Genomic DNA, 25,068 nt, shown 5'->3' with positions numbered 1-25,068 from the left:
ATGATAAAATTCTTAAGAATTTAACCATCAGTCCTCACAAGCCTCACAAATCAGCACACCGCTGATTCTAGAGCATCACATGGAAAAGCATCATAAAGAAGGTGAGCCACAGAAAGACAACATTAGAACGTTTCTGGCACAGTGTTTCTATCATCACTATAACTCCACAGACTTTTATGCTTCGTGGCCACATTTGGAAGCGTAAAGATGGCGCTTAGGCATTTTGGATTGTTTGAACCAAGTGCTTTCTGGACATAAAATCTGTTCCCATTTACACTTTTCCTAATTATACGACATATACTGCACACTCAGAAAATCACTGCTCATGCAAACTCTTTCGTTTTTTTCTGTTTTGCTTTTTCCTTTGTCATAAATTTGAGGAGCATTAAGATGGCAAAGTTCATGCAAATGGAGGGAAGTTGTAATGAAACCAAAAACTGAAACTGTAATCAGTTCCCCAGAGCTGGCTTTTCCCATCTGCAAGCAGGGGCTCGGCGGCGACGACAATAACTCACTGTCCAAAAGGGTGGACCCGAAGTTGAAAGGGCTGGATGAAACGGCCAACTCTGGTTGGATTTTTTTCTGCCCAGTTTCCTGCCAGGTTACAAGCCCCGGAGGGCATCTCTCAGAATAATCTATCACTAACAATTAAAATCGATTTTTCATTTTCAAACACAACAGTATTCACCAAACAAAATATTAGAATCCCTATCAGACCCTAAAAAGAGAAGATTCTTTCCCACTTACCGATATTCATACGTTCGGCCTGTTCATTAATATATTTCACCTTCTCGGTATAAATGTTTTTATAACCATTTATAAATGAGAGATAAGATTTGGGAGTCACGTGTGCTCTTCGGCGGTATCTGAAAATTGAACATAAAAATTATCTTCATCTCTATCATTCTGGGGCACCCTCCTAAAAAGTCAGGACAGATGCTCTTCTCACTGTGAAATCCGTGTAATTCCCAGGATTGATTCACTTGCTAGAGGGCAGGAATTGGGAATGGTCTCCCTAGAGGTGAGGCAGGTAGAGCCCCAAATCTCTGATGTTTGGACTTGACCCTGATCCCTCTGGGCTTCTGTTTCCTTATCTGGAAAAATGAGGAAAGAAGCACTGCCATACACCTCCCAGAATTTTGTGAAGATCAAAAAATCAAATAGTATTGGAGTTCCCATTGTGGTTCAGTGGTAACAAACCCAACTAGTATTCATAAGGACATGGGTTCAATCCCTGGCCTCACTCAGTGGGTTAAGGATCCAGCATTGCCATGAGCTGTGTTATACACTGCAGACTCAGCTCAGACCTGGTGTTGTTGTGGCTGTGGTGTAAGCCGGCAGCTACAGCTCCTATTTGACCCTTAGCCTGGGAACTTCCATACAAAGCATGTGCAGATCTAAAACGGCAAAAATAAAATAATAAAATAAAATAGCATATGTAAACACACTTTGTACACTTCAAAGTCCTGTACAAACATTAGGGATAAGTGGCTGAAATGAATTTGTGCTGACCTCTGTTTTCATTCATCTGGGATTTGCTACATACCTCTTCCTGGCTAGAAACCTGGCTGAGTGGGCTTGCAAAGGGGAAAACCATTCTTCCCTGATTCAAGGGATCATCCTCAAAAATTAAACTTGATTCAAACACTCAACTCACTATGGGCTTTAGTATAATAATTATACCTAACAATAGAAATAAAGGGAATAATTTTATACAGGAGAAACTCAAGGAAAGAAAGTGATTTTCACATACTATAATATTTTTACCTTTTATAGTAAATTTCCACTTTTGAGGTGCTGAAGATTTTTAGCATTAAAAAAATTCAAAGGACTTTGGCATATAGGTGACTGCTGTTAAAGCATTATATAAATACTGCTTTCAGAATAAACTTCTGCAACCTAAGAGGATATGAAAACTTTGGAAAATACACCAGCATTTTCAAAAACAAAGTCATAGGTTTTTGTCACTGTACACAGGTAAACATTTCTCTCCAAGGCTGATGGGAATAGGGGTGGTTCAAGTCAAGTAGAAAGAAAATCTTCCCCAGAGAAAACTCACACACACTGATTTATCAAGAGAATCCAAAGATTATCTAGAATTATTAAGACAGTGTTAAAAGTAGGGTTTTAAGTAAAGAAACCATATAAACCAAGATAAACAAACTTTTGTGCCAAAGAAAACCACGACTCACAAAGACACATGTACTCCGATGTTCATTGCAGCACTCTTTGCAATAGCCAAGACATGGAAACAACCTAAATGTTCATCGACAGAGGAGTGGATCCAGAAGATGTGGTACACAGACACAATGGAATATTACTCAGCCATTAAAAGGAAAGAAATACCAGCATTTTTAGCAACATGGATGGACCTAGAAATTATCATGCTAACTGAAGTCAGCCATACAACGAGACACCAACATCAAATACTTTCACTGACATGTGGAATTTGAAAAAAGGACAGACTGAACTTCTTTGCAGAACAGATGCTGACTCACAGACTTTGAAAAACTTATGGTCTCCAGAGAAGACAGTTTGGGGGGTGGGGGGATGTGCTTGGGTTATGGGATGGAAATCCTGTAAAACTGGATTGTTATGATCATTATATAACTACAGATGTGATAAATTCGAGTAATAAAAAAAATCAATAAAAAATAAATTAAAAAAAAAAACCCCACAAACTTTTGTGAGATAGGAAACCTCCCTGGAAAATCAGTGAAAGTGTTACCCAGACTCTCTCCAAGAAAAATCGACATAGACTTTCTGGGAGCTTCTGCACCCCCTGAAGCCCACCCACTAACCCTAAGGACGAAGCCCACTGTTCTAGAGACCTATATTGGCGCCCCTTTATTCACAGCAGCTGTACACGGTAGCAAGTGACTACCGTGCTTTGCGGGGGAAGGGAAATGCAGTATTCTTGAACTGTCAACACTAGCTTTCACATCATGAACACCATGGGACTGGACTTTTCTACAGTCAATTAAGATTCAGTTTCATAATTATTTGGCATGAAAACATGGATAAGATTAAGTGATGCAAATACAAAACCTAAATGTTCCCTTAGCATTAGGCAATGATGAAACTTGAGAACAGCGCACTTCTTTAATCACAATAAATCATGCATTTGGATAAGAAACTAATTTTACACAGTCTATAATGAGTTATTTAAAGTCACTTCCAAAAAGAAATAAATCAAGCAAATGAAATAAAGTGATTCATTAAGCATCTGTTACTTTGAGGCCTGGAGGGAAAGAGGTACTTAAGTATGGACACTGGTTAATTTTGAAATCTTGCTTATTTATCTTCGTTTCAGCATATGATCACTAAAAAATCAAAGCAAGAGAAAGCTCAAGTGCAGCTGGGATTTCACGCTCAGTTGCTACGACAAGTCTCTTACTAGATGTTATACTAATTCCTCTTCGGAGTGAACTTCGTGTTTCGTAGCTGTTGTGCTTATGTCATGTCACTCACCTTTGAAAATAACTTTCACAGCTCTCTGAAACCATGTCGTGAAAGAGGCCCATTGTTTCTACAACTTGTCTTTTCGTGTCACTAGAGCAGACAATACTGTAGCCTAAAACGAAATAGGAGGCCACAGCAACCAGAGCCTCCTTGGGCCAGCGACTGAACCAGTCCATGGTGCAGCCTGATATCAGGCCAGGAAATTTCAGAGAACGGGCTCGGAACTTCTCCCCAACCTGTCGACAGAAAAGTCAAGAAGCATTAGAAACGCAGAGAGACAGTTACATATTCTGAGCCAACAGTGTGACACCACACATGTTTTTAGAAACCTTCTCGGGCTGTGTTAATAAGGAAACGAAGCGTCCAGATGAAAGGAGGTATACTACCACACTCTTCCCTGTCCTAGGACCCTATCTGTTCCATTCTAGGAGCCACACCTGAGACATACGGACGTTTCCAGCCTCGGGGTCAAGTTGGAGCTGCAGCTGAAGCTTATGCCACAGCCATGGCCAACGCAGGATCCAAGCTGCATCTGTGATCTATGCTGAAGCCTATGGCAGTGCCCAATCCTTAACCCACGGAACGAGGCCAGGGATCAAACTTGCATCCTCGTGGACACTATGTTGGGTTCTTAACCTGCTGAGCCACAACAGGAACTCTGAAACTGACAAACATGATCTCTTCTAGAGAGAAACCACCAGGACAGGGAAAGGCCTGGACACTAAGGCAAGTGAGAACAGTGGAAGGAACGGGGAGGTGTTTGATCTAAAGAAGGAACCACTTAAGGAGCCTGCAAAAACTTTCTCCAAATACCTGAATTGCTGTATGTGGGAGAGGGATCGGGTTCACTTTACAGGACAAACAGAATCCCGGGGAAACGACAGAGACAAAATTCCATTGCTTGTAAAGAAGACCTTTCTGGCTACTAGGCTATCTAAAAATTAAGCAAGTTGCCCTATAAGTTAGTGAGAACACCCTGCCCTCCCATCCCCACCCCCGCCCCCGAAGGAGCAGAGGTACCCAACAGAACTTTCTGTGATGGTAGAAATGTTCTCTATGTATGATAGTAGGACTGACTGGATAGCCACTGGCCACATGCAGCTATTAAGCACTTGAAATGCAGCCAGTGGGACTCAGAAACTGGATTTTTATTTTTACTTAATTTTAATTGATCAAAATTTAAATGGCCACACGTGGCTAATGGTTACTATAGTGAACAGCACGGTGAGCTGGAGACATTCAAACCTCTGTCAAGGACATTCCAGATTGGAGGTTGAGCTGGACAAGACTACACCTCCCTTACAAATCAAGTAATCTATGTCTCCAGGTACGAAAAGCTGGTGTAGGCTATGCAATCATCACCAAGATGAATATTTCCAATGCTCACACTTGGGTATGAGATTTTGGTTGGTGGAGAATGGTGGCAGTAAAGAGTTAATTTTGATTTTTGATGTTTGGGGCATTTGTCAGCATTTAAAAGTTTGTAATTTGTTGACCATGGCTTTTCTCATTCTAAATAAATATTCGCTTTGGTTCCTAAAATTAAAAACAAAAGTTAATTTTATTTCAATGTAACAAGTGTTTGTTTCTGAGCAAATCATCTCATCAGGAAAGGTGAATGAAGTACATGCAATGAGGTAATGCCCCCTACATAGAAATAAATACAATAAAAACTCACTGGAGAAAAGCAGAGAACAACATGCAAGTTCTTCCTTGATCTCGAAATGAAGTACTCGTACAGATTATCAAAGGTGGGGGGGTGGCGAGGTAGCTCCCTTTTCATCACTGATATCAGCCCTTGGGTGATTTCATCCATCTCATCCCGAGCAAACAAATTGGAGATCTTTGAGGAAGAGACACAGAGTGTTCGGTATTTCAAGCCTATACAAGGGCCATGTCTGGTTCCTTTTCCCCACCCCACCCCCAGATGTCATCTCGTTTCATATTTGTTCCTGCATATCCACAGTCAAATCCCTAGTTTGCTAGAGAGTACCAAGACTGCCATTTTTATTCAGCAGCTTAACCAGGAGCAACTTATGTTTGCCTTTCACTCAAATGACTATGACCAAAGAGCCATCTCCTCCTCCATTCCAGTCCTCTCTTTAGATGTCCCGGGACGCCCTCCATTCTGACTCAAGGTCAGTCCCAACTCTGGCTGCCTTGTAGGTAAGGAGCTCAGGCAGGCATCAGGACACACCATGGCAAAGGGAAGGTTGGCACGGCGGGTCTGATCTGGAGAAGGACGTGCTCGCAGGGCTGGCCCTTGCCTGGCATCTGGGAACTGGGCTTCTGGAATGTCTCCTCCACTGCTCATTGATAAGGCTGTTCCACTGTGTCTAGGCTATGTACACAAACACTGGGATATACGGGGAACATCTGCTTTCCTTCTGGGAGTCTGGAATTTGGGGCAGACAGTGACCCCATGACCAGCCCACCAGAAAACCTAAATTCTGAGTCTCAAAGAACAGACACAACACATGTGTTTCTGGGCTTCACGATGGGAAGGAAAGAACACTCTGTATGGACCCTTTGGTGAGAACACAGGAAGCACGTACATGGAATTCCCCAGACTCCCCCCAAGGTGTCTTTTTCTTTACTGGTCCAGCTGTGAATCTTTACCATGTTGCTACAATAAATCTTAGCCATGAGTCCCATGCGTCCTGCTAATGAAGCATGTGGATGATCACAGAAGTGCTAATACACGTCAGAAGTGGTAACACAAACATCTCCTGACAGTTGGTAGAACACTTTCACCATTCTATACTCCTGATTATTCGAAGGAAGGTGATAGACAGACAGACAGATAGATAGATAGACAGACTTTGCTTCTAAAATAAATGATAGGATCAAATTGAAGACTGACGAGACAAATAAAGAAACATACTGAAAATGGAAGAAAGCATATATAATATGAGATGTGGGCAGCATTAATTTCACAGAAATTTCAAAAAATCAACTGCATCTCATACATTAATCATTTTTAAAATGAAAATCTGTGCTAAATGGCCTCTCTTTGGAAGGATTGTTGCTTTTTCTATTCATATTTACATTTTTGAAATAGAAGAACTTTCTTTACTTTTGAGACATACCTCCCCTGAAGACAGCAGGTTGTTGAGATATTCTAGAAATGCCTCATCTTTTATTTCATTGTCAGTAAAGATAAAAGTGATGCCTTTGCCATCAGCACCAGCAACTTTGTACAAAGCTTTTAAATCCTCTATTAGATTATTCACATTATAAGACCTAAAAAAGAGAAGTGGCAGGAAGTTTTATATTTAAAATTTTAAATTATTATTGTTATATACAATAATAATTTATCTCAAAACACAATATAATTCATGATAACTAGAGCATAATCTGTACCTGTTCCAACAGATAGTAAGTAAAGAAGCTGCTAGAAAACACAGAGCTAAATAGCTGTATGTTACCGCTCTAAATAGATAGGTTTCATTTAGCTTGAAAAGTAAGAAGTGGGGGATTTACCGGAAGTGACTCAGAGCAAATAAGTGGGAATAGAGAGAGGAACTTTCATTCTTCACAATCTGACAGTCCTCAAGAACAGATTTTTCCTCCAAGTGAATATATATGCATAATACTTAAAACGAATCTGAAATTGGGATGAGCCAGGGCTGATATGACAGTTGAGATAAATTGTAAATAATATGAGCGATAAATTTCATTCAGTGGTAATTTGCATGTCCTACTAAGTGGCTGGATTCAGAGAAAGAAAGCCTTCAGAAAAAGATGCATTATGCAATGTGATATAAATAAACAGAAATGTTGTCATTATGTGGTTACAGGTTATGAAAAGAGCAGATCTTGGTCTCTGATTTTCTGTTTACTCCGTTTCCTACTAAAGGTATGTGCTACCAGAAGGGACGTGATGTGTAGAGACAAAGCGGACATTTTCTGAAACACTGTATATAAATCCTCGTGACCAGACCGATGACGCAGACCATAAAGAAACCCTTCCGTTTAGGGGGTTGTACAGTGCAGGCTGGAGGGTCTCAGGGAAAAGACCATGGGCATTGAAACCGGAAAGACCGGGCTTCAGATCTCTACTTTGCAACTTTAGAAACATTTCTCCGCTTGTTTCTTCATCTGTAAAGTGAATTATCCATTTGTACGGGTTGTTGTGGACCCCAGAGATGGTGTAGCTTAAGTATGCTTAAAGGAGTAAATTGCTTATTTTCAAACTAGGAGCGCCAGCCAAGCCATTCTGGGTGACACTATAGTTAAGAGCCTTGTAGACCTCAGCAAAAGTAATGTCACCAAAAAGAGATTGTGTGTCCTCTCAAAGTAATTCCCAAGGGAGAGAATTCATTAGCAAGGGAAACTGCTAAGCTGGCCTGCTGAGGGGTAGCTGTAACTTTGACAGCAACACAGCCCCCATCTTTTTCCTCAGAGGTGGTGTGGCCTGGAGCTGTTATGGGAACCCTCTCCATGACCCGTCAGTTAAGTCACAAAGCTGTTTTACAGATTTTTAAATTTTTTTTCTTTTTTGCTATTTCTTGGGCTGCTCCCGTGGCATATGGAGGTTCCCAGGCTAGGGGTCGAATAGGAGCTGTAGCCACCAGCCTACGCCAGAGCCACAGCAACGCAGGATCCGAGCCGCGTCTGCAGCCTACACCACAGCTCACGGCAACACCGGATCATTAACCCACTGAGCAAGGGCAGGGACTGAACCCGCAACCTCATGGTTCCTAGTCGGATTCGTTAACCACTGCGCCACGACAGGAACTCCACAGATTTTTTTAAATGAAAGTGCCTGTTATGTACTGCTTCTGCAATATACAGACTGTTACATATTGCTTCTGCAATATATAGATGAGCCTGGATTGGCATGAAAGTTGAGATAAATTATAAACAAAATTAACGATAAATTGCATACAATGGCAATGTGCAGGTCACAACACACGCCTCTCTAGGTCCTGACCTCTCTTGTTTCTTTCTTTCATAACTATGCTTCTTGAGGAGCTCCTAATCTCTGCTTCTTCCCTTCTGTAGTACAACGTGGCTTCTGCCCCCATCCAATCCACTGAAGGTTTTTGACATCTTAGTCACCACTTTTCATGCTTTAAATTAATTCACGTTTTCGGGCTAATTCTCTATCTCTGTGGCTTCTGAAAACCACTGCAGATTTCCTCCTCTGTGTTGCCTCTTCTCCTCCCTCCCCCTTGCAAGCCGCCCTTCTCGACAGGGGAGACCCCAGATTTCTTTCCCTAGGCGCCTTTTCTTCCCTCCCTCTTCACACCCCCATTAAAATGTGTTGGCTCCACTGAGACTTATTCTTATATATCCAGAACCTTCTTCTAAACTTCATACCCATGAGTCTAACAACCTGTGGAAACCGAATGTTCTTCAGACATCACATATGCAACATGCACTGAACTGAATTCTCATTGGGTTATTCATTGGTCAACACATATTTTTGTAGTGTCAAAAGTACCCACTTTATAATAATGGGAGACAGGACAAAGGTTACAATGGTCTGTCATCAGGAAGCTTAGGGGCTAGTGAAGGAGAAAGAAATGTAAACAAGCACTTAAAATTTTTTTTTTTTTTTTTTTTTTTTTGCTTTTAGAGTTGTACCTGCTGCATATGGAAGTTCCCGGGCTAGGGGTCCAATCAGAGCTGAAGCTGCTGGCCTACGCCACAGCCACAGCCACACCAGATCTAAGCCATGTCTGTGACCTACACCACAGCTCACGGCAACACCGGATCCTTAACCCACTGAGCAAGGCCAGGGATCGAACCTGCAACCTCATGGTTCCTAGTTGGATTTGTTACTGCTGAGCCACAAAGCGACCTCTGTGAACAAGCACTTTTTAAACGCAATGTGATAATCACCAGGAAAGAAACCAGGTGTCATCCTAGACTCTCTTCTCTCCCCTCCTTCACCTCATATCCAATCAGTTGCTGAGGGCTGTCAATCCTGCCTACTTCCAAATGTCCCCACTGACCCCTCCTCTCTATCCCCTCCTCCCTGCTCTTTTAGAATGACCCAGGATTTGATGGAACCATGTATGGTATGATACATAGACACAGAAAAGACAGTAATCAAGGAAGAATTTTATCCTCACAGATCTCTAGAAACAGGAGGGGACCATGCCAGACCACACATGAGGAAGAACCAGTGTTGGCCAAACAATAATAAAATATAGTCAGGGGAGTTCCCGTCATGGCTCAGTGGAAACGAATCTGACTAGCATCCATGAGGACGCAGATTCAATCCCTGGCCTGGCTCAGTGGGTTAAGGATTCGGCATTGCTGTGAGCTGTGGTGTAGGTTGCAGATGTAGCTTGGATCTGGTGTTGCTATGGTTGTGGTGTAGGCCAGTGGCTCTGATTTGACCCCTAGCCTGGGAACTTCCATATGCCATGGAAAAAAAATATATAGTCAACACACCTGTCTTAATGTGAGCCTCTGTTACTGCTGACTACAAGGACTGCATCACCAGCTGCCCCAGGACCGCAAACTCAGATGCCTACAGGAATGAGGCAGGTAATGCCAATGAGCAAATGAGCAGGGCTGGTGGGGTCTCTAGTCAATTGGAAGACTGCATGAACCCTCTAAGGAGGCAGCTGCTCACTGTCAGCCACCAGGGAACACAGGTCCATCATTGCCAGATCTTCCAATTATTTCAAGGGAAGTCAGAAATATGTTTGTTTTTCATGTGAACTTTCCCAGTTTTTAAATGCTGACAACTAATGTAATTTAACTCACTTCCAGATATTCGATGTTTTATGTCTTTTAAATTCTCTTGTAAATTGTATCTTGTCAAAAATTCATCTATTTGGCAGCAGAGAAGCGAGTGCGTGTGTAAATTGAAAAGGTGATCAAAAATAAATATGGAAATACAAAGTGTTACATATTCAAGACAATAATGAAGAACAATAAATTTGTTGGAGACATGTTAAAAAGCTACAGTAATTAAAACAGTGGGAGATACAAAGTTCAAAGAGATACAAAGTACAAAGAGAGATAAACGTGGAATAGGCTATAGTCACAGAGATAATCTGTTGAAAAAAAGTGACAATGTGGTGTGGCGAGAAAAAAATGACCTTTTCAAAAAAATGATGCTGAATAAACTGGGTATCTATATTCAAAAATATGCTTACCTCTATCTCAGACTTTATAAGAAAATTAATTCCAGATGGGTTATAGTTCTAAATGTAAAGATAGTAAATTTTATCCAGAAATGTGAAGGAAATCACAGAATACCTTCACGATTTTTTTTTTTTTAAACAGAATACAAAGAGCACTAAGATAAAGAAAAACGTTGACAACTTAAGGTTCATTAAAATTAAGATCTGCTGAGAGTGAGAAGGCAAGGTAGTGACTGTGAAAAGATAATTGCAATACACCCTCTGACAAAGAAATGACATCTAAAATACATAAAGAACTCCTAAAAACCAGTGAGGGAAGCTGGACCAAAAAAAAAAAAAATTGGCAAAGGACTTAGATTATTTCACAAAAGAGGCTTTAATAATGGCCAATAAGAGATGAAAATATGCACAACATTATTGGCCACCTGGGAACTGCAAACTGAAACTACAGTGTTACAGTCATGCCGGCCCACCTGAGCCCCTGTGAAAAAATAGACTCACATTGCCCAGGCAGGCAGGGATGCGGAGGAAATGCATTCACGAACTGTTGATGGACATGTAAACAGAACAGCCACTTTGGAAAACTACTCTGCAGATCTGCTAAAGCTGACTGTATGCAGAGTTATACCCAGCAATTCTATCTCCAGGAGTGCAAGAATAGTCCTAACCGCTGCATTTGCACAAAGATGACCCCACAAATGTTTATCAAACAGTACACTGGAGAAACAAATGGCAGTAATAGGTGATAAAGTGAAAGACTCTACAGCAATAAAAATGAAGGAACTACTGCTATATGTAGCCTTGGGGATCTAATTCACAAAGTGCAAGCAACAGAAACAGGACGAAAAAGAGTAAATGATTGGACTGACATAAAGTTCAAAAACAGAGAAAATCAAGGAGTTCCTGTTGTGGCTCGGAGGGTTAAGAACCCGACGTAGTGTCTGTGAGGATGTGGGTTCAATCCCTGACCTCCCTCAGTGGGTTAAGAATCTGGCATTGCCGTGAGCTGAAGTGTAGGCTGCAGATGTAGCTCAGCTCCCATGTTGCTGTGGCTGTGGTGTAGGCTGGCAGAGGCAGTTCTGATTCAACTCCTAACCCCAGGAACTTCCATTTACCACAGGTGCAGCCCTAAAAAGAAAAGAAAAAAAAAGTAAAATCAAGCAATGGGCATAGAAGTCAGAATCTGGTTCCCCTTGGGAGGGTAGTGACTGGGGCAGGTCCTGAGGATGCTTCTGGGTGCTGGTGCTGTTTTATGTCTTTGTGAGCCAGCTGCCTTGGTGTAATTCCTTTGTGACACCCATGATTTGTGTTCAATTCTTTATGTATGTTACACTTGAATAAGAAGTTTATTTAAAAAATAAATACACCAGGAGTTCCCATCGTGGCGCAGTGGTTAACGAATCCAACTAGGAACCATGAGGTTGCGGGTTCTATCCCTGCCCTTGCTCAGTGGGTTAACAATCTGGCGTTGACGTGAGCTGTGGTGTAGGTCGCAGACGTGGCTTGGCTCCCGAGTTGCTGTGGCTCTGGTGTAGGCCGGTGGCTATATCTCCGATTTGACCCCTAGCCTGGGAACTCCATATGCCACGGGAGCGGCCCTAGAAAAGACAAAAAAAAAAAAAAAAAAAAAGATTGGCAATATTTAAAATAAATAAATAAATATACATACCAAATTGCCATAATTTTTTAAGTAAACATTTCACCCCAGTGAAATTAACCATAGAATAAAATATAATTGGCATGTTTGATCTTACCTGGTTAATGTTATCTGGAATATCTGATACCCAGCTATAAAAGAGGCCAATCTTGAAAGACTTTGTTTTCCTGAACCACCGACACCCACCAGCAGTGCATTTCCACACGATGTTCGAATTATTCGTGAAATCTGTTTTGAAATGAAACAGTATGTAGTTGAAAATAGAATTCAATTGTTCGCATTTGCTTGCATTAAATGGGTCCAAGGTTTGACCATATGCTTTCAGACTTTTTCCTTTCAAAACGTTGCATATTGATTTACTCGATTCCAATTATTTCCCTGCCTATCTATATTTACATCATGAAAAAGAGAACAAATTTGCTTTCCTATCTCCTATTTCAAAACTATTTCTCTCTCTGTGTGTCTCTTTCTGTGTGTAGTTTTATTATTTTTAGGCTCAATGGATAATGGAGTGTCTCTTCCCAACAATTTAGAATTGTCTGCTTAATATCATTAGTCTAACACACTGACTTATGTAGACAACTAGTTCTAGAACAAATACTGCCTCCATCATGTCTCTGCTAATGAAAAAATTTCAAAAGCATCAAATTCTACTTAAAATAGGGGCAGGAAGACATCTGTAGAGACAGACTTAGAGGAACAGCCTTCAGCCTTGTGTTGCTTCTCTATAGTTGATTCCCTCCCAGAGGATAAGGCTCAAATTGTGATTCAAATATTCCTCAGGCCGAATGGACACAACGCTAAAAAGCTGTCTTTTACATTAATGTCATTGATTAGGAAGAAAGTCCAGATGGATAACTAAATTAACACTACTACAAGGAATTTTTTTTTTGAAGCCACGCCCATGGCATATGGACATTCCCGGGCTAGGGACTGAATCCAAGCTGCAACTTCAACCTACACTACCGCTGTGGCAATGATGAATCCTCAACCCACTGCACTGGGCTGGGGATCAAACCTGTGCCTCTGCAGTGATCCAAGCTGCTGCAGTCAGATTCTTAACCCATTGCCCCACAGGGAGAACTCTCAAAGAATTTTTTTTAATTCAAGTTTTACAGATGGCAGGTACCTTGATATGCATCAATTCTACCATATTTTAATATGTGACTCACTTACATGGTTTTGCACCTAGAACAGGGTCCCACGCCCCCAAGGCCTAGCCACAGTGGGTACTCAATAATTACTTGTTGAACAGATAAATGTGAAACAATCCTAATGCATCTGGAAATTTACCAATTTTGCAGAAGACAATTCTATAACAAACTGAGTGTGAACTGCCTCCTCCCTATGAAAACTCCCTACTTCCCTTCAAGGAGAAACTCCTTTTTGATCTACAAATAACACAATTCAATGACTCCTTTCTGCAGCCTTTTAGACTTGGAGCAAGCCATGCTCCTTTTTTTGGTGCTGCCTCTAGTTAGTTTCTATTTTTTCATCTGTTCTGTGCACTCACCTTTCCCCTTGCCCCATCAGTTTGTCTGTAATCTGTAAGCCAATCATGAAACTGACATTTTTTTAAAGCATCAGCTTTTCCTCCATGGGGAATAGGATTCCCATTACATCAAAATGTAATTTGAGAAAGGAGTGTTTTTTTTCCACAGGATTCTCCAGCTTACTGTCGAGGAGGTAAAACTCTGACTCAGTGTGTCAAAAGTCTGAACACAAAACCCATCTGTTTGCCCTTGAAAAACATTTGCTGTCATGTAGTGGATTCAAGTAAGGGATTTCCGATTAAGACTTTGTTTTGTGAGACAGTGAACTGACTCAACATTTAGAGTCTCTTCTATATGCTACCTGATATTATATACTTATTCTCTGAAAAAATTTATCTGTGAAATTTACTAAGCTTTTACATGATCGATTTATATCAGTAAATAGTCAACAGTTAGAACCTTAATAAGATGAGTCATTGCATCTTTAAAAAACACCAGATCAAGAGATGTTCCTCTAATGATTTCATTGAACTGTCTCTGGTAAAACTGGAGTCTTTCAGACAGAGATTCAAAGGATGGAACCTATGGGTGGAGAGAGAGAGAAAAATACCATTTATATCCCTAACACCTGGAATCTAATATATGGCACAAATGAACACATCCACAGAAAAGAAATAACCTCATGGACATGGAGAACAGACTGTGGTTGCCAAGGGGGAAGGGGAGGGAGTAGGATGGACTGGGAGTTTGGGGTTAGTCAATGCAAACTGCTGCATTTGGAATGGATAAGCAATGAGGTGCTGCTGTACAGCACAGGGAACTATATCTAGTCACTTGTGATAGAACATGATGGGGCATAATGTGAGAAAAAGAATATATATATATGTATAACTGGGTCACTTTGTTGTATAGCAGAAATTGACACACTGTGAATCAACTATAATAAAAAAAATTTTTAAGGATCTAAAAATTTAGGAAGGCAACAATTGGAAGGACATTCCAAAGTAATTTTAAGAAAAAGATGTTTACCTCATGGATTTCCAAAAATTTGTCATGGATTAGTTGATTTTTAGTTATTGAAACTGGCTGGTTTTCAATATGAAAACATTTCTGAACTTTTCCTCCAAGAACCCCAGTACCAACTCCTATCCATGGAAATTAAGGTTGGAATTCAATCCCCGGCCTCACTCAGTGGGTTAAGGATCCAGCATTGCCCCAAACTGCGGTGTAGATTGCAGATGTGGCTCGGATCCTGAGTTGCTGTGGCTGTGGCATAGGCTGGTAGCTGTAGCTCTGGTTAGATCCCTAGCCTGGGAACTTCCACATGCTGTGGATGCAACTCCATTTAATTCTTTGACCTACATGCACTTCAGAATTACCGTGTTATGTGACCCTTTTTTAAAAAATCTCTTTGGAGGCTTGTTTCAAGCTTCATTAAACCTATACATTAACTTAGGGAAAATGATGTGTTGTCATTTAACCAAATAAAGTTTTATCATGTTTATTCCTAGACACCTTACACACTTGTTGTTGCTGAAGGACATACTTTTATGTTGTGTTTTCTATCTTGGGATGGTTGGCAAGCAATGGCAAACTTGTTATGTAAAAGACAAGACAGTAAATATTTTAGGCTTTGTGGCCCCTGTGGTCTCTGTTACAACTATTCAACTCCACACTGCAGTACAAAAGCGATCCTAGACAAGACACAAACAGAGGGGCTTGGCTGTATTCCAGTACGATGTTATGCGTGGACACTAAAATTTGAATTCCACATAATTTTCACATCACACAATATTATTATCCTTTGGAATTTTTCCTATCCATATAAAAATATATAAAAATGTAAAAACCCTTCTCAGCTCATGAATCTAAAACAAAACAAAACAAACAAAAATCAGGCAGTAGCCTGGATTTGGCTCATTGGTTGTATTTGCCAACCTCTATTACAGAGGGTATTCAGTTTTATGTTTCTATTAGCTTATTGGGACATATAACTGAACTCCTGTTTTTTTCTTTCTTTTTTTTTTTTTTTTGCCACATCCACAGCATGTGGAAGTTTCAAGGACAGCAACCGAACCTGCATGACAGAAACAACCTGAGCTGCTGAAATGATGCCAGATCCTTAACCCACTGTGTCACAAGGGAACTCCTTAATTGAACTCTTAGTAGCTGAAACAGATTTTTAATTCTCTTGGATTATAGCGAGAGATAACCATACCATCTGCAAATAATGATATCTTTTTATATCTGACAATTACAGCTATTTTCTTTTTGTCATTTTGTTGCATTGCCTAGAACTTTCAAAGCAATATTAAATAATCGTGATGACTGTATGCATACTTGTCTTATTTCTGGCTTTATGGGACTACTGCTAAATTTAACTGAAATAAAATATTTTACATGGTGTATGGTGACATGAATCACAGCACAGAACTATCACAGTTGTTATGGCAACTCCATGGTGGGACTCTGGTTCAGGGAGAACTATCTAGCAAGGTGAGTGATCCAAAAAGCTGAAAACAAATACCAATTCATAGATTTTGGGCACTTCAAACACAGTGTCTTCGGGTTCATCTCCAGTTGGTTCAGGCACCTCATGGAGAAAATCTACAAAGTATGGTTCAGGAAGAATATACGATCCCACATCTGCGCTGATGTTTTCTTCAACTGCACGAATAAGATGTGCATTAAACCACTGCTCGTCCTCTGGGGTTATAAATCTGAAAGAGAAACACAAGAGTAAAAATACAAACTAGGAAGGCACCTTTTCCAACCGAACATGGTTTCAACCTCTCTCCACCTCTTCCCAGCCCCCATTCCGCTGCACCTTCTTCTGCGGCATATGGAGGTTCCCAGGCTAGGGGTCAAATCGGAGCTACAGCTGCCAGCCTACACCACAGCCACAGCAACGCCAGATCCTTAACCCACTGAGGGAGGCCAGGGATTGAACCCGCGTCTTCAAGGTTACCAGTCAGATTCGTCTCTGCTGCGCCCCGGCGGGAACTCCATCCTGCACCTCCTTACCTTGGAACAGGGGAAACAACACATTGTGCCTTCTGACCAGAAGCAGACATGACTCCACCATCAGTGTTTCTTATAGAAAATACTGACAGGGTCCCTCCGTGGCCAAACTTAGGCTCCTCTCAATCTTCTTCCCAATTAGGCCCCAACTTTTGGACTTCCATATGCTCCTTTGCATCCCCCAATTGTAGCAAGGATCCTGTGAGATCAGTTTAGCCAGAATCTTTCTTTACCGCCCTAATTTCCTCTTAGTCATTTCCCATTCAGCAAACATCCTGTTCCTTGGTTATCAATTTCCACATTTTCCTTGTTGCACTTGGAGTTGAACCTAAATTCTCTGTATTGCAAAACCTCACTGTATAGGCCCTACACCTACCACGACAGTCTTGAAAAAAGACCGAACATCTCATTGTTTAAATAAGCGTCATGAATAGTTGTTTTCTTCAACAATACATCTGAGTCCCTTGGGTGAGGTCAAGGGTCTGAAAAATGTGTAACAGAGTATAGACTTGACAGGTAGTAGTGGGTGAGCATCCTCTTTCAGGGTGTGTGAGCAGACAATGTATGGAGGTCCTTTCCAGGCTCATAATAACAGCGGGGGAAGGCAGAAGGAGGGGGACTAATATTTGACAGCTACCACCTCTGTGAGACACTGTTGTAGGCCCTTTACAGTCATGTAAGACCAACATTACATCAATATTTTATAGCTAGAACAGAGGCTCAGAAAGATGGCTGAGCTTATTACCAGATTTCACCAGGCAACAGAGCTCTCACTACACAGAGCTCAAGCTTCTTAGAAAGTATACAGGACTAAAATTTGCCTCTGAATGTTATTGACTCTCTGATGATGTTATTGATGCTGATATTTTTTTTAAAATGTCCTACTGAAATAATACTCAAGGAAATGGCCAGGGCATTTTTTTTTAAGGTGACCAGCAGGTGGGAAATGACATCCATGCTTCACAAGCCCCAGAGCAATTTAAGATAACACTCCTTACTGTACTGTGTAGATAAGGCAGGAATTAATCTAGTAGTATAAACCACTTATGGAGTACGTTCACACTCAAGTGCTATAATATACACCTGTCTGCAATTACTCTGTTGCACTCGTGTTTGAAAAGTGACAGGAGAATAGGAATCGAATCACACTCCTCAGCTTTTATGGTTAACATTCCTTGCCAAATTCTGGAAAGATCTCGCAGATTGAAAATGTAATGAAATTTGGAAGGAGTAGGCAGCATTTTCACCTAGAGGAGGGGAAAAAAAAAAAAAAAGGAAAACTCTCAATTTGCCTTTCAGATAAAACTAAAAACACAACTGCTTCTAAAATTCTTTTATTTCACAAATTCTGTTTTAAATAAAATAGGCTGAGTTAAATAAACTAAGATTAAGTTATATATTTTTGCCACAGAATTGATGGAAAAAACACATCATAAATAAGCCGGTATAGAACCAACCATAAGATCTTGAAGAGGATGGATTCAAGAATAAACGCACTAGACGCAGATTCTGGCTCTTGTTCTACCACCAGTAGTGGGCTTAGAACAAGCCACTGTTCCCAGAGTTCTTAAAAACTCTATGAATTGTAGGAATAAGCATTCCTAATCACTGTTAACCTTATTAGTGTGTATATGGAAATATGTCATAACAAAAAACTGAATGTGAGCTGGCTGTGATGCAGTTAAGAACAATGAACATTGGGAGTTCCTGCTGTGTCAGTGATTAAAAGAACCCAACTAGTATCTACGACGATGTGGGTTCGATTCCTGGTCTCATTCAGTGGGTTAAGGATTCGGGGTTGCTGCAGGCTGTGGTGTAGGTCACAGACGTGGCTCAGATTCCCGTGTCGCTGTGACTGTGGTGTGGGCCGGCAGCTGCAGCTCGGATTTGACCCCTAGCCTGGGAACTTCCATATGCAGCAGGTGAACAATGAACGATCACTTAATAATGACCATCTTCTACAGACTTGGATTGATTAAGGTCCTGAATGCATTTGGATTTCCAAAAATGCATTTGTTTGTCATAATCGAGATTTCACTTTGGGTACCAAATTCAGTCGACATGCTTTCATGTATCTGTATATCTACAATATACAGGCAATCGTGACATGCATTACTTGGTGTTTTTTGTGGGTTTTGCTCATTTGGACACTAATTTACTTATTATTTCTACCAACTTCTAGAATCCAGATAGGCAAAGAAAGTTATTACCATGACACATTCTGCACTCTTAAACAGAGAGCTACCAGTTTAGGGATAAACTTGAGGTGAAGTAGGTGTGGGAAGCATTGCTGCTGACCAAGTGTAAAGACTGCAAGTGATACCATCACGGCATTTCTGAAAGTGAAACAATGATAATTCTGGAGATACAAAGCAAACTCTCCACATGATTAATTCAGGAAAGCAAGTGCTTTCCTTAGTACCTATTCATGGAATGTGCCCTTTCTGTATTGAAAAAGTACCCTATTGAGTTTGTAGAGTAATTTCTACAGGCTAATTCACAGTGCAAGTTAAAAACAGCAGGTAGCAAGGGAAGATAGAATAAAGAGAAGTGTTATTTTAGCAATCACCTTTCAATTTCCCTCCTTGCTCTCAGTTCCATTTCAAGCTAAAATGTTCATTCTACTCACCAAAATGCAAAGCATGCACTTATATGACAAATATGCAAAAATAAAGGGGTAAGCCTATGTGAATATTGCTTTTCTTCTTTGCTGTAAAAGACTACGATGGCAGCAACTGAAGCAAGCCATTAAAGAGAATTAAATAAAGTCCTTTCTTTTTCGTTTCTTCTCTCTTATTAACTTGCTTCCTTTCTTCTAACATTTCCTTTTAATTTTTGTCAACTTCTTTCTTTTCTCACCTGCTTCTGCCCAGATGCGAGTAAATGGCCTAATGAATGCACCGTGAACTATATATACAACTAATCCTTATCTCCTCCACCTTTTTTTTAAGCAAATATATCAACCCTTATTTGTTTATTTTTTATCTCAGACCTATCTTAATTGCTTTTTCATAAGTCTGCCTTCAGACATCTGGTGACAGCTAGGCTTGCTGAGTTTTACTTAGGGCACTGATTCGGGTATTAAAACATAGATGATTTTGCTACACTCCAACCATTTACTAACTCATGCTCCACCTCAGAGAAACCCACAAGTTGGACTCTAAGTTCTGGTTAGTTAAGAAGATCTCGAAATCCATGTATTCACGTAGTCAGTGAATATTTGAGTGTCTGACATAGTTTGGTTGTTGGGGGCGAGGATGGGGAGACAGATATACAAAGAGTTACAAATCAGAGTAACAAGTGGAAAAGCAGTGTTCTCATTTCAGCAAAATTCTACTTTATCTTGGATGCTGTGTCTGGTTTACGGTAATATCTCATACATATGGAAAGCATCATTCAGTCAGTGCATTTGTTCCCTGGAAGGAAAGGGGATCATAAATCTATCTGAGCACCTAATTTGTCTTTTCCAGGAAAACACTACAACCCGTGATGTGATGATAACTTCATGAGCCACAAGGTGAGAACGAGGCTGAATAATAGTTAATTTTTTTTCTGATTATTGACAATGGATGATTCTGTACCTTAGTCCACTGCCACAGCACTCTGCCCGCTGAAACCAAATTCACAATCATCTCACATATTTCAGGTTTGAACTTCCTGCAAGGATCAAAATACCCACAGCCAATAATTCCTGGAAAATAAACAAGATTGAATGTATGCGCTTACTAAAAGATCACAAGGTACATGTTTATCCCAGTGAATAAATCATTACAAGAATGACTAAGCTAGGAAATGTTAAGGAAGTCTCTCAAGGAATACAAATACCATATGACACCACTTATATGTGAAATCTAAAATATGACACAAATGAAACAGAAACAGACTCACAGACATAGAGAACAGATTTGCGGTTGCCAAAGGAGAAGGAAAGATTTGGGAGTTTGGGATTAGCAGAGGCAAACTATTATATAGAGGATAGACACACAACGAGGTACTATTGTATATCACAGGGTACTTGTATTCAATATTGCGTGATAATCCATAATGGAAAAGAACAGGAAAAAGCATCTATCTATCTATCTATCTATCTATCTATCTATCTATCTATCTATCTATCTATCTATCTATCTACAACTGAGTCACTTTGCTGTGCAGCAGAAATTAATACAATATTGTAAATCAAGTATATTTCAATAAAATAAATTAAAAAAAAAATTTCTCCCAAGGAATCAGCTAAGACTGGGAGCCCACAGTGGGGCCAGGAAAGCTTAGTACACGGTGATAAGCATTTTACATGGATTAACTCACTTAAACCTCCCAACGTTCTATGAGAAAAGATCTGAGATAGATTTTATTATTATTCCCCTTTTACTTATTTCTTATTGAAGAATAGTTGAAATACATGTATTTTCAAGTGTACAACAGGGATTCAACGTTTAAATACACTTAAAAAATGATTGCCACAGTAAGTCTAGTAACCATCTGTCACCATAAAAAATTATTACTCTATTTTTGACCATATTCCTTATTCTGTATATTATATCCCTGTGACTTATTTTATAACTGGAAGTTTATGTATCTCTTAATCCCCTTCACCTATTTTACTTTACACCCTCCACCCCTGCCTCCAGCAGCTACCAGTTTATTCTCCATATCTATGAGTCTGTTTCTTTTTCTTTTTCTTTTCTTTTCTTTTTTGTCTTTTTTTCCTTTTTTTAGGGCCGCTCCAGAGGCATATGGAGGTTCCCAGGCTAGGGGTCGAACCAGAGCTACAGCTGTCGGCCTACTCCACAGCCACAGCTACATGTGATCTGAGACGCGTCTGCAACTTAACACCACAGCTCATGGCAACACTGAATCCTGAACCCACTGAGCAAGGCCAGGGATTGAACCTGCAACCTCATGGTTCCTAAACAGATTCATTTCCACTGCGCCACGACAGGAACTCCTGAGTTTGTTTCTAATTTGTTTTGTTTGTCCTTTTCTTTGGTTTTCCCGACTTCATACATAAGTGAGACCATAGGTATTTGTCTTTCTATGTCTGACTTAACTTCCCATTTGCAGCAACGTGGATGGACCTAGAGGGTATCATTATTCCCCCTGTAATATGAGTTTAGTCACTTGCCCAAGGTCCCCCAGCTTGTGAGGTATGACCCCAGGCAACCTGGCTCTGCAACCTGTGAACAGCCCTCACGCTGAAGAGTGAAAGAGCTGGAAGAAAATTTAGAGACTACTTCTCTCTGTCCTGCAGATAAGGAGACGGGGCACAGACAGGTAAAGCAAAATGGTCAAGGTCAAACGGATGGGTTGTTGGTACAAGTGGATTGAGGACCCCCATCTCCTGACCTGCAGTCAGCCAATACCCTGGCCTGGGCCGAGACGTGCCGGTTTCCAAGGCAACACCCAGCACAAGAATAATCCGACATAATCACCCTCAGGAACAACTCAGGCGGAGGTTTATGAACTGTTCTTAAAGTCTCAAGTGTTTTTGGTGTTAAGGTGAAAGAAACAGACTCACTCTACATCACTCCAGCGAGGTTATGTGTTGAGTGATACGTTCAGCTCTAAGCATGGCATTTTTGGAGGAAAATGAATATGAGTGTCTGCTCAGGGATGCAGAGCCTGTCAACAAAGGGCAGAGCAGTGAAAGAAACTGGCTTTCAGACACAGACACTGTGGTTTGGTTTGGTTTGGTTTGGTTTTTTTGCCACAGCTATGGCCTATGGAAGTTCCTGGGCTAGGGATTGAATTGGAGCTGCAGCTGCCAGCCACAGCCACAGCAACGCCAGATCTGAGCCATGTCTGTGACCTAGACTGCAGCCTGTGGCAACGCCGGATCCTTAGCACACTAAGTGAGGCCAGAGATCGAAGCCACATCCTCAAGGATCCTAGTCAGGTTCCTAACCCGCTAAGCCACAAGGGGGAACTCCTGAAGAAAAGCAGCTTTGAGAGAACACAAACTTGTCCTCTAAAGTCATGTTTGGTTGTGCTGGATGCCTGTAAGGCCCCTTTGCTTCCTGAAATCCTGTGATTCGAGAGTTCCAGCTTCCTGTGGGACATACGTGTTGTATGAGAAGCATGGGACCTGGAATCAGAAAACAGGATGAGTGCCACATGCCGGCTGTGCGGTGTACTCACTGAATGCCCTTGATTGGACAGTTATTTCACTTCTCTGAGCCTCACCTTCTGGTCTGTTTCCATATCGCATTTTCAATATTAATCATATAGTGTATTAAATAGTTTCACAGTTAGCCAACACTCACATAAAGACCATTAGCCTGAGAAATACAACTTTGCCCTAGCACCTCAGAGGCCCCTTTTGTCCAATCTGTTTCTTCTTCCAGAAGAGCCCCTGCTCTGACTTGGGGAGAATGAGTGCTTCATTTTTCTTTTTAGCTTTGCCACTTATGTTTTTGAACATTAACCTCAACTTCAATTTTTGAAACTTAATCTAATGGCATCATATATTCCTCGTGACTAGCTTTTTTTCACTTAAAGGTATCTTTCTGGGCTTTGTCCGTGTGGAAGCATGTAGCCGTGTTTGTTCATATTCACTGCTGCCCAGCATTACACGCTGTGTGCTCACACCACATCTGATTTATCCAACTCTACTGTCGATACAAATTTGGGTTACTTCCAGGTTCTTGATGTTATGAGCACTGTTCTAACCTTCACGTAAAAGTCTTCTGGGGCACAAGTACAAAGTCAACTACAGATGGATTAAGGGCTCAAATACGAAAGGCACAATTATAAAACATCCAAAAGGAAATATAGGCAAATATCTGTATGATCTCTGGGTAAGAAAGAACCTCTTAAATTAGACTCTGCACAACCATAAAGGAAGAAAAAGATGAACAGGTATATACTTGGCTGTGGGTATGAATTGTTCTACCGCTGGTAAAAATGTCCAGCCATTATCAAGGGCTCATAGCAATTCATACTCCCACCAGCAGAGGGAGAATCTCAGTTGCTTCATATTCTCACCAACGCCTGATTTTTGGGGTCAGAATTTCTCATTTTTGCAAATCTAGTCAGTATAAAGTGGATTTCCATGGTGTTTTAAATTTGCATGTTCCTGAATTCTAATGTTATCTTTACATTTGTTGACCAGTCATTTGGTTTCCTCTTCTTAAAGTGTCCAGCTTTTTGTCCATTTTTATATTAGGATGTTTGCTTTTCTCTGATTCACATGCTTTCTTGAAGTATTCAGATTACTGAATTTTTTGTTTTGTTACCGGGGTTGAAACGTTTTTCTCCCACTTTGGGGCTTGTCTTTTTACTCTTCTAATGTTGCTTTTTAAATGAACTGAAGCTCTTACATTTTTAATCTAGTCAAATTTGTCATTTTCTTCATTTATGGTCAATGTTTTGAATCCCATTTAAGAAGTTCTTTCCCACCCAGAGGTCATTCAGGTATTTTCCAACATTTTCTTCCAGACATTTCATAACTTTGTCTTCCATATTTAAATCTTTAATCCCTCTGCATTGATTTTTATACTAGCTGTGAGGTAGCGGTCTGGTTTCAATTATTTTCACATAAGAATTACTAAATATCCCAGTATCAATTATCCAAAGTCTGCCTTTCCTTTCTGATCTGTAGCATGCTATGTCAAATAAATAGTGTCCATACATACATGGGTCCGCTTCCCTTGTATGTCTTCATGGACACAATTTTTATGGAATGGTTTCTGCAAGCCTAAATTTGATGTCAAAAATATCATTTTCACTAACATATCAAAATGCTACATTTGACTTGGTATGTTATATTGTTAACCTGTGCTCTATGTTCCGTCACTCATAAGGCTACATTTCTTTGATTAATCAAGAAAACCAAAATACAAAAGTTTGCTTACCTCTAAAGCCAACCTTCAACAAGGCTCTTTCTAAACACTCCTGACTCTTACAATAGACTATAAACACAAGTCTTTATATTTAGCTTTCCACCTCAGACAGAGTCTTTTTATCTCTTAAATAAGGATTGGCTTGGTTTATGTCCATTACATAATGCTTTTAAGAAATTAAACTTCAAGAAGAGTCATACCAAAAATTTTGTCTATTGAAGCATTTGAAGGTAACGTGCAGTTAAACACAGTAAATTGCCTCTTCAAACGTTGTGGAATATCATTTCGACCACCTCCAGGGTGGATCATCGCCGCTATAAGCTGGACGTCAACAATCGTAGTGAAATCTCCGGGCTTATCCAAGCTGTACATTCCTTCCATTTCCATCATTTGTCGCACAATCTCATTTGTTATCTGAAATTTTACACAGTAGTACTTTAGTAACATATTGCTATCATTTTCTTACTATCATTTAAGTAACATAT

General features: G+C 40.4%; 1 protein-coding gene across 1 annotated transcript in view; it reads right to left on the bottom strand.

Annotated features, from left to right (window-relative positions):
• The window catches only part of DNAH8 (dynein axonemal heavy chain 8), a 297,717-nt gene that overhangs the window by 106,547 nt on the left and 166,102 nt on the right, over positions 1-25,068 (bottom strand). The window contains exons 57-66 of the mRNA XM_084967979.1: positions 24,784-24,997; positions 20,324-20,433; positions 17,826-17,989; positions 16,249-16,441; positions 14,181-14,303; positions 12,326-12,456; positions 6,552-6,705; positions 5,141-5,305; positions 3,472-3,698; positions 748-866 (exon numbers count right to left, since the gene is read on the bottom strand). Coding sequence (XP_084824105.1) covers positions 748-866; positions 3,472-3,698; positions 5,141-5,305; positions 6,552-6,705; positions 12,326-12,456; positions 14,181-14,303; positions 16,249-16,441; positions 17,826-17,989; positions 20,324-20,433; positions 24,784-24,997 — 1,600 coding nt within the window. The remainder of the gene's footprint in view (positions 1-747; positions 867-3,471; positions 3,699-5,140; positions 5,306-6,551; positions 6,706-12,325; positions 12,457-14,180; positions 14,304-16,248; positions 16,442-17,825; positions 17,990-20,323; positions 20,434-24,783; positions 24,998-25,068) is intronic.

Source organism: Sus scrofa, chromosome 7 (assembly GCF_054392235.1).
Source record: "Sus scrofa isolate SSC_HxYL_T2T_F1_AM1 chromosome 7, Sscrofa_HxYL_maternal_Yorkshire_Landrace_v2.0, whole genome shotgun sequence".
In the NCBI taxonomy this organism is placed as follows: domain Eukaryota; kingdom Metazoa; phylum Chordata; class Mammalia; order Artiodactyla; family Suidae; genus Sus; species Sus scrofa.
The sequence above is the reverse complement of the archived record's forward strand: the minus strand, read 5'-3'. Positions and strand labels throughout refer to the sequence as shown.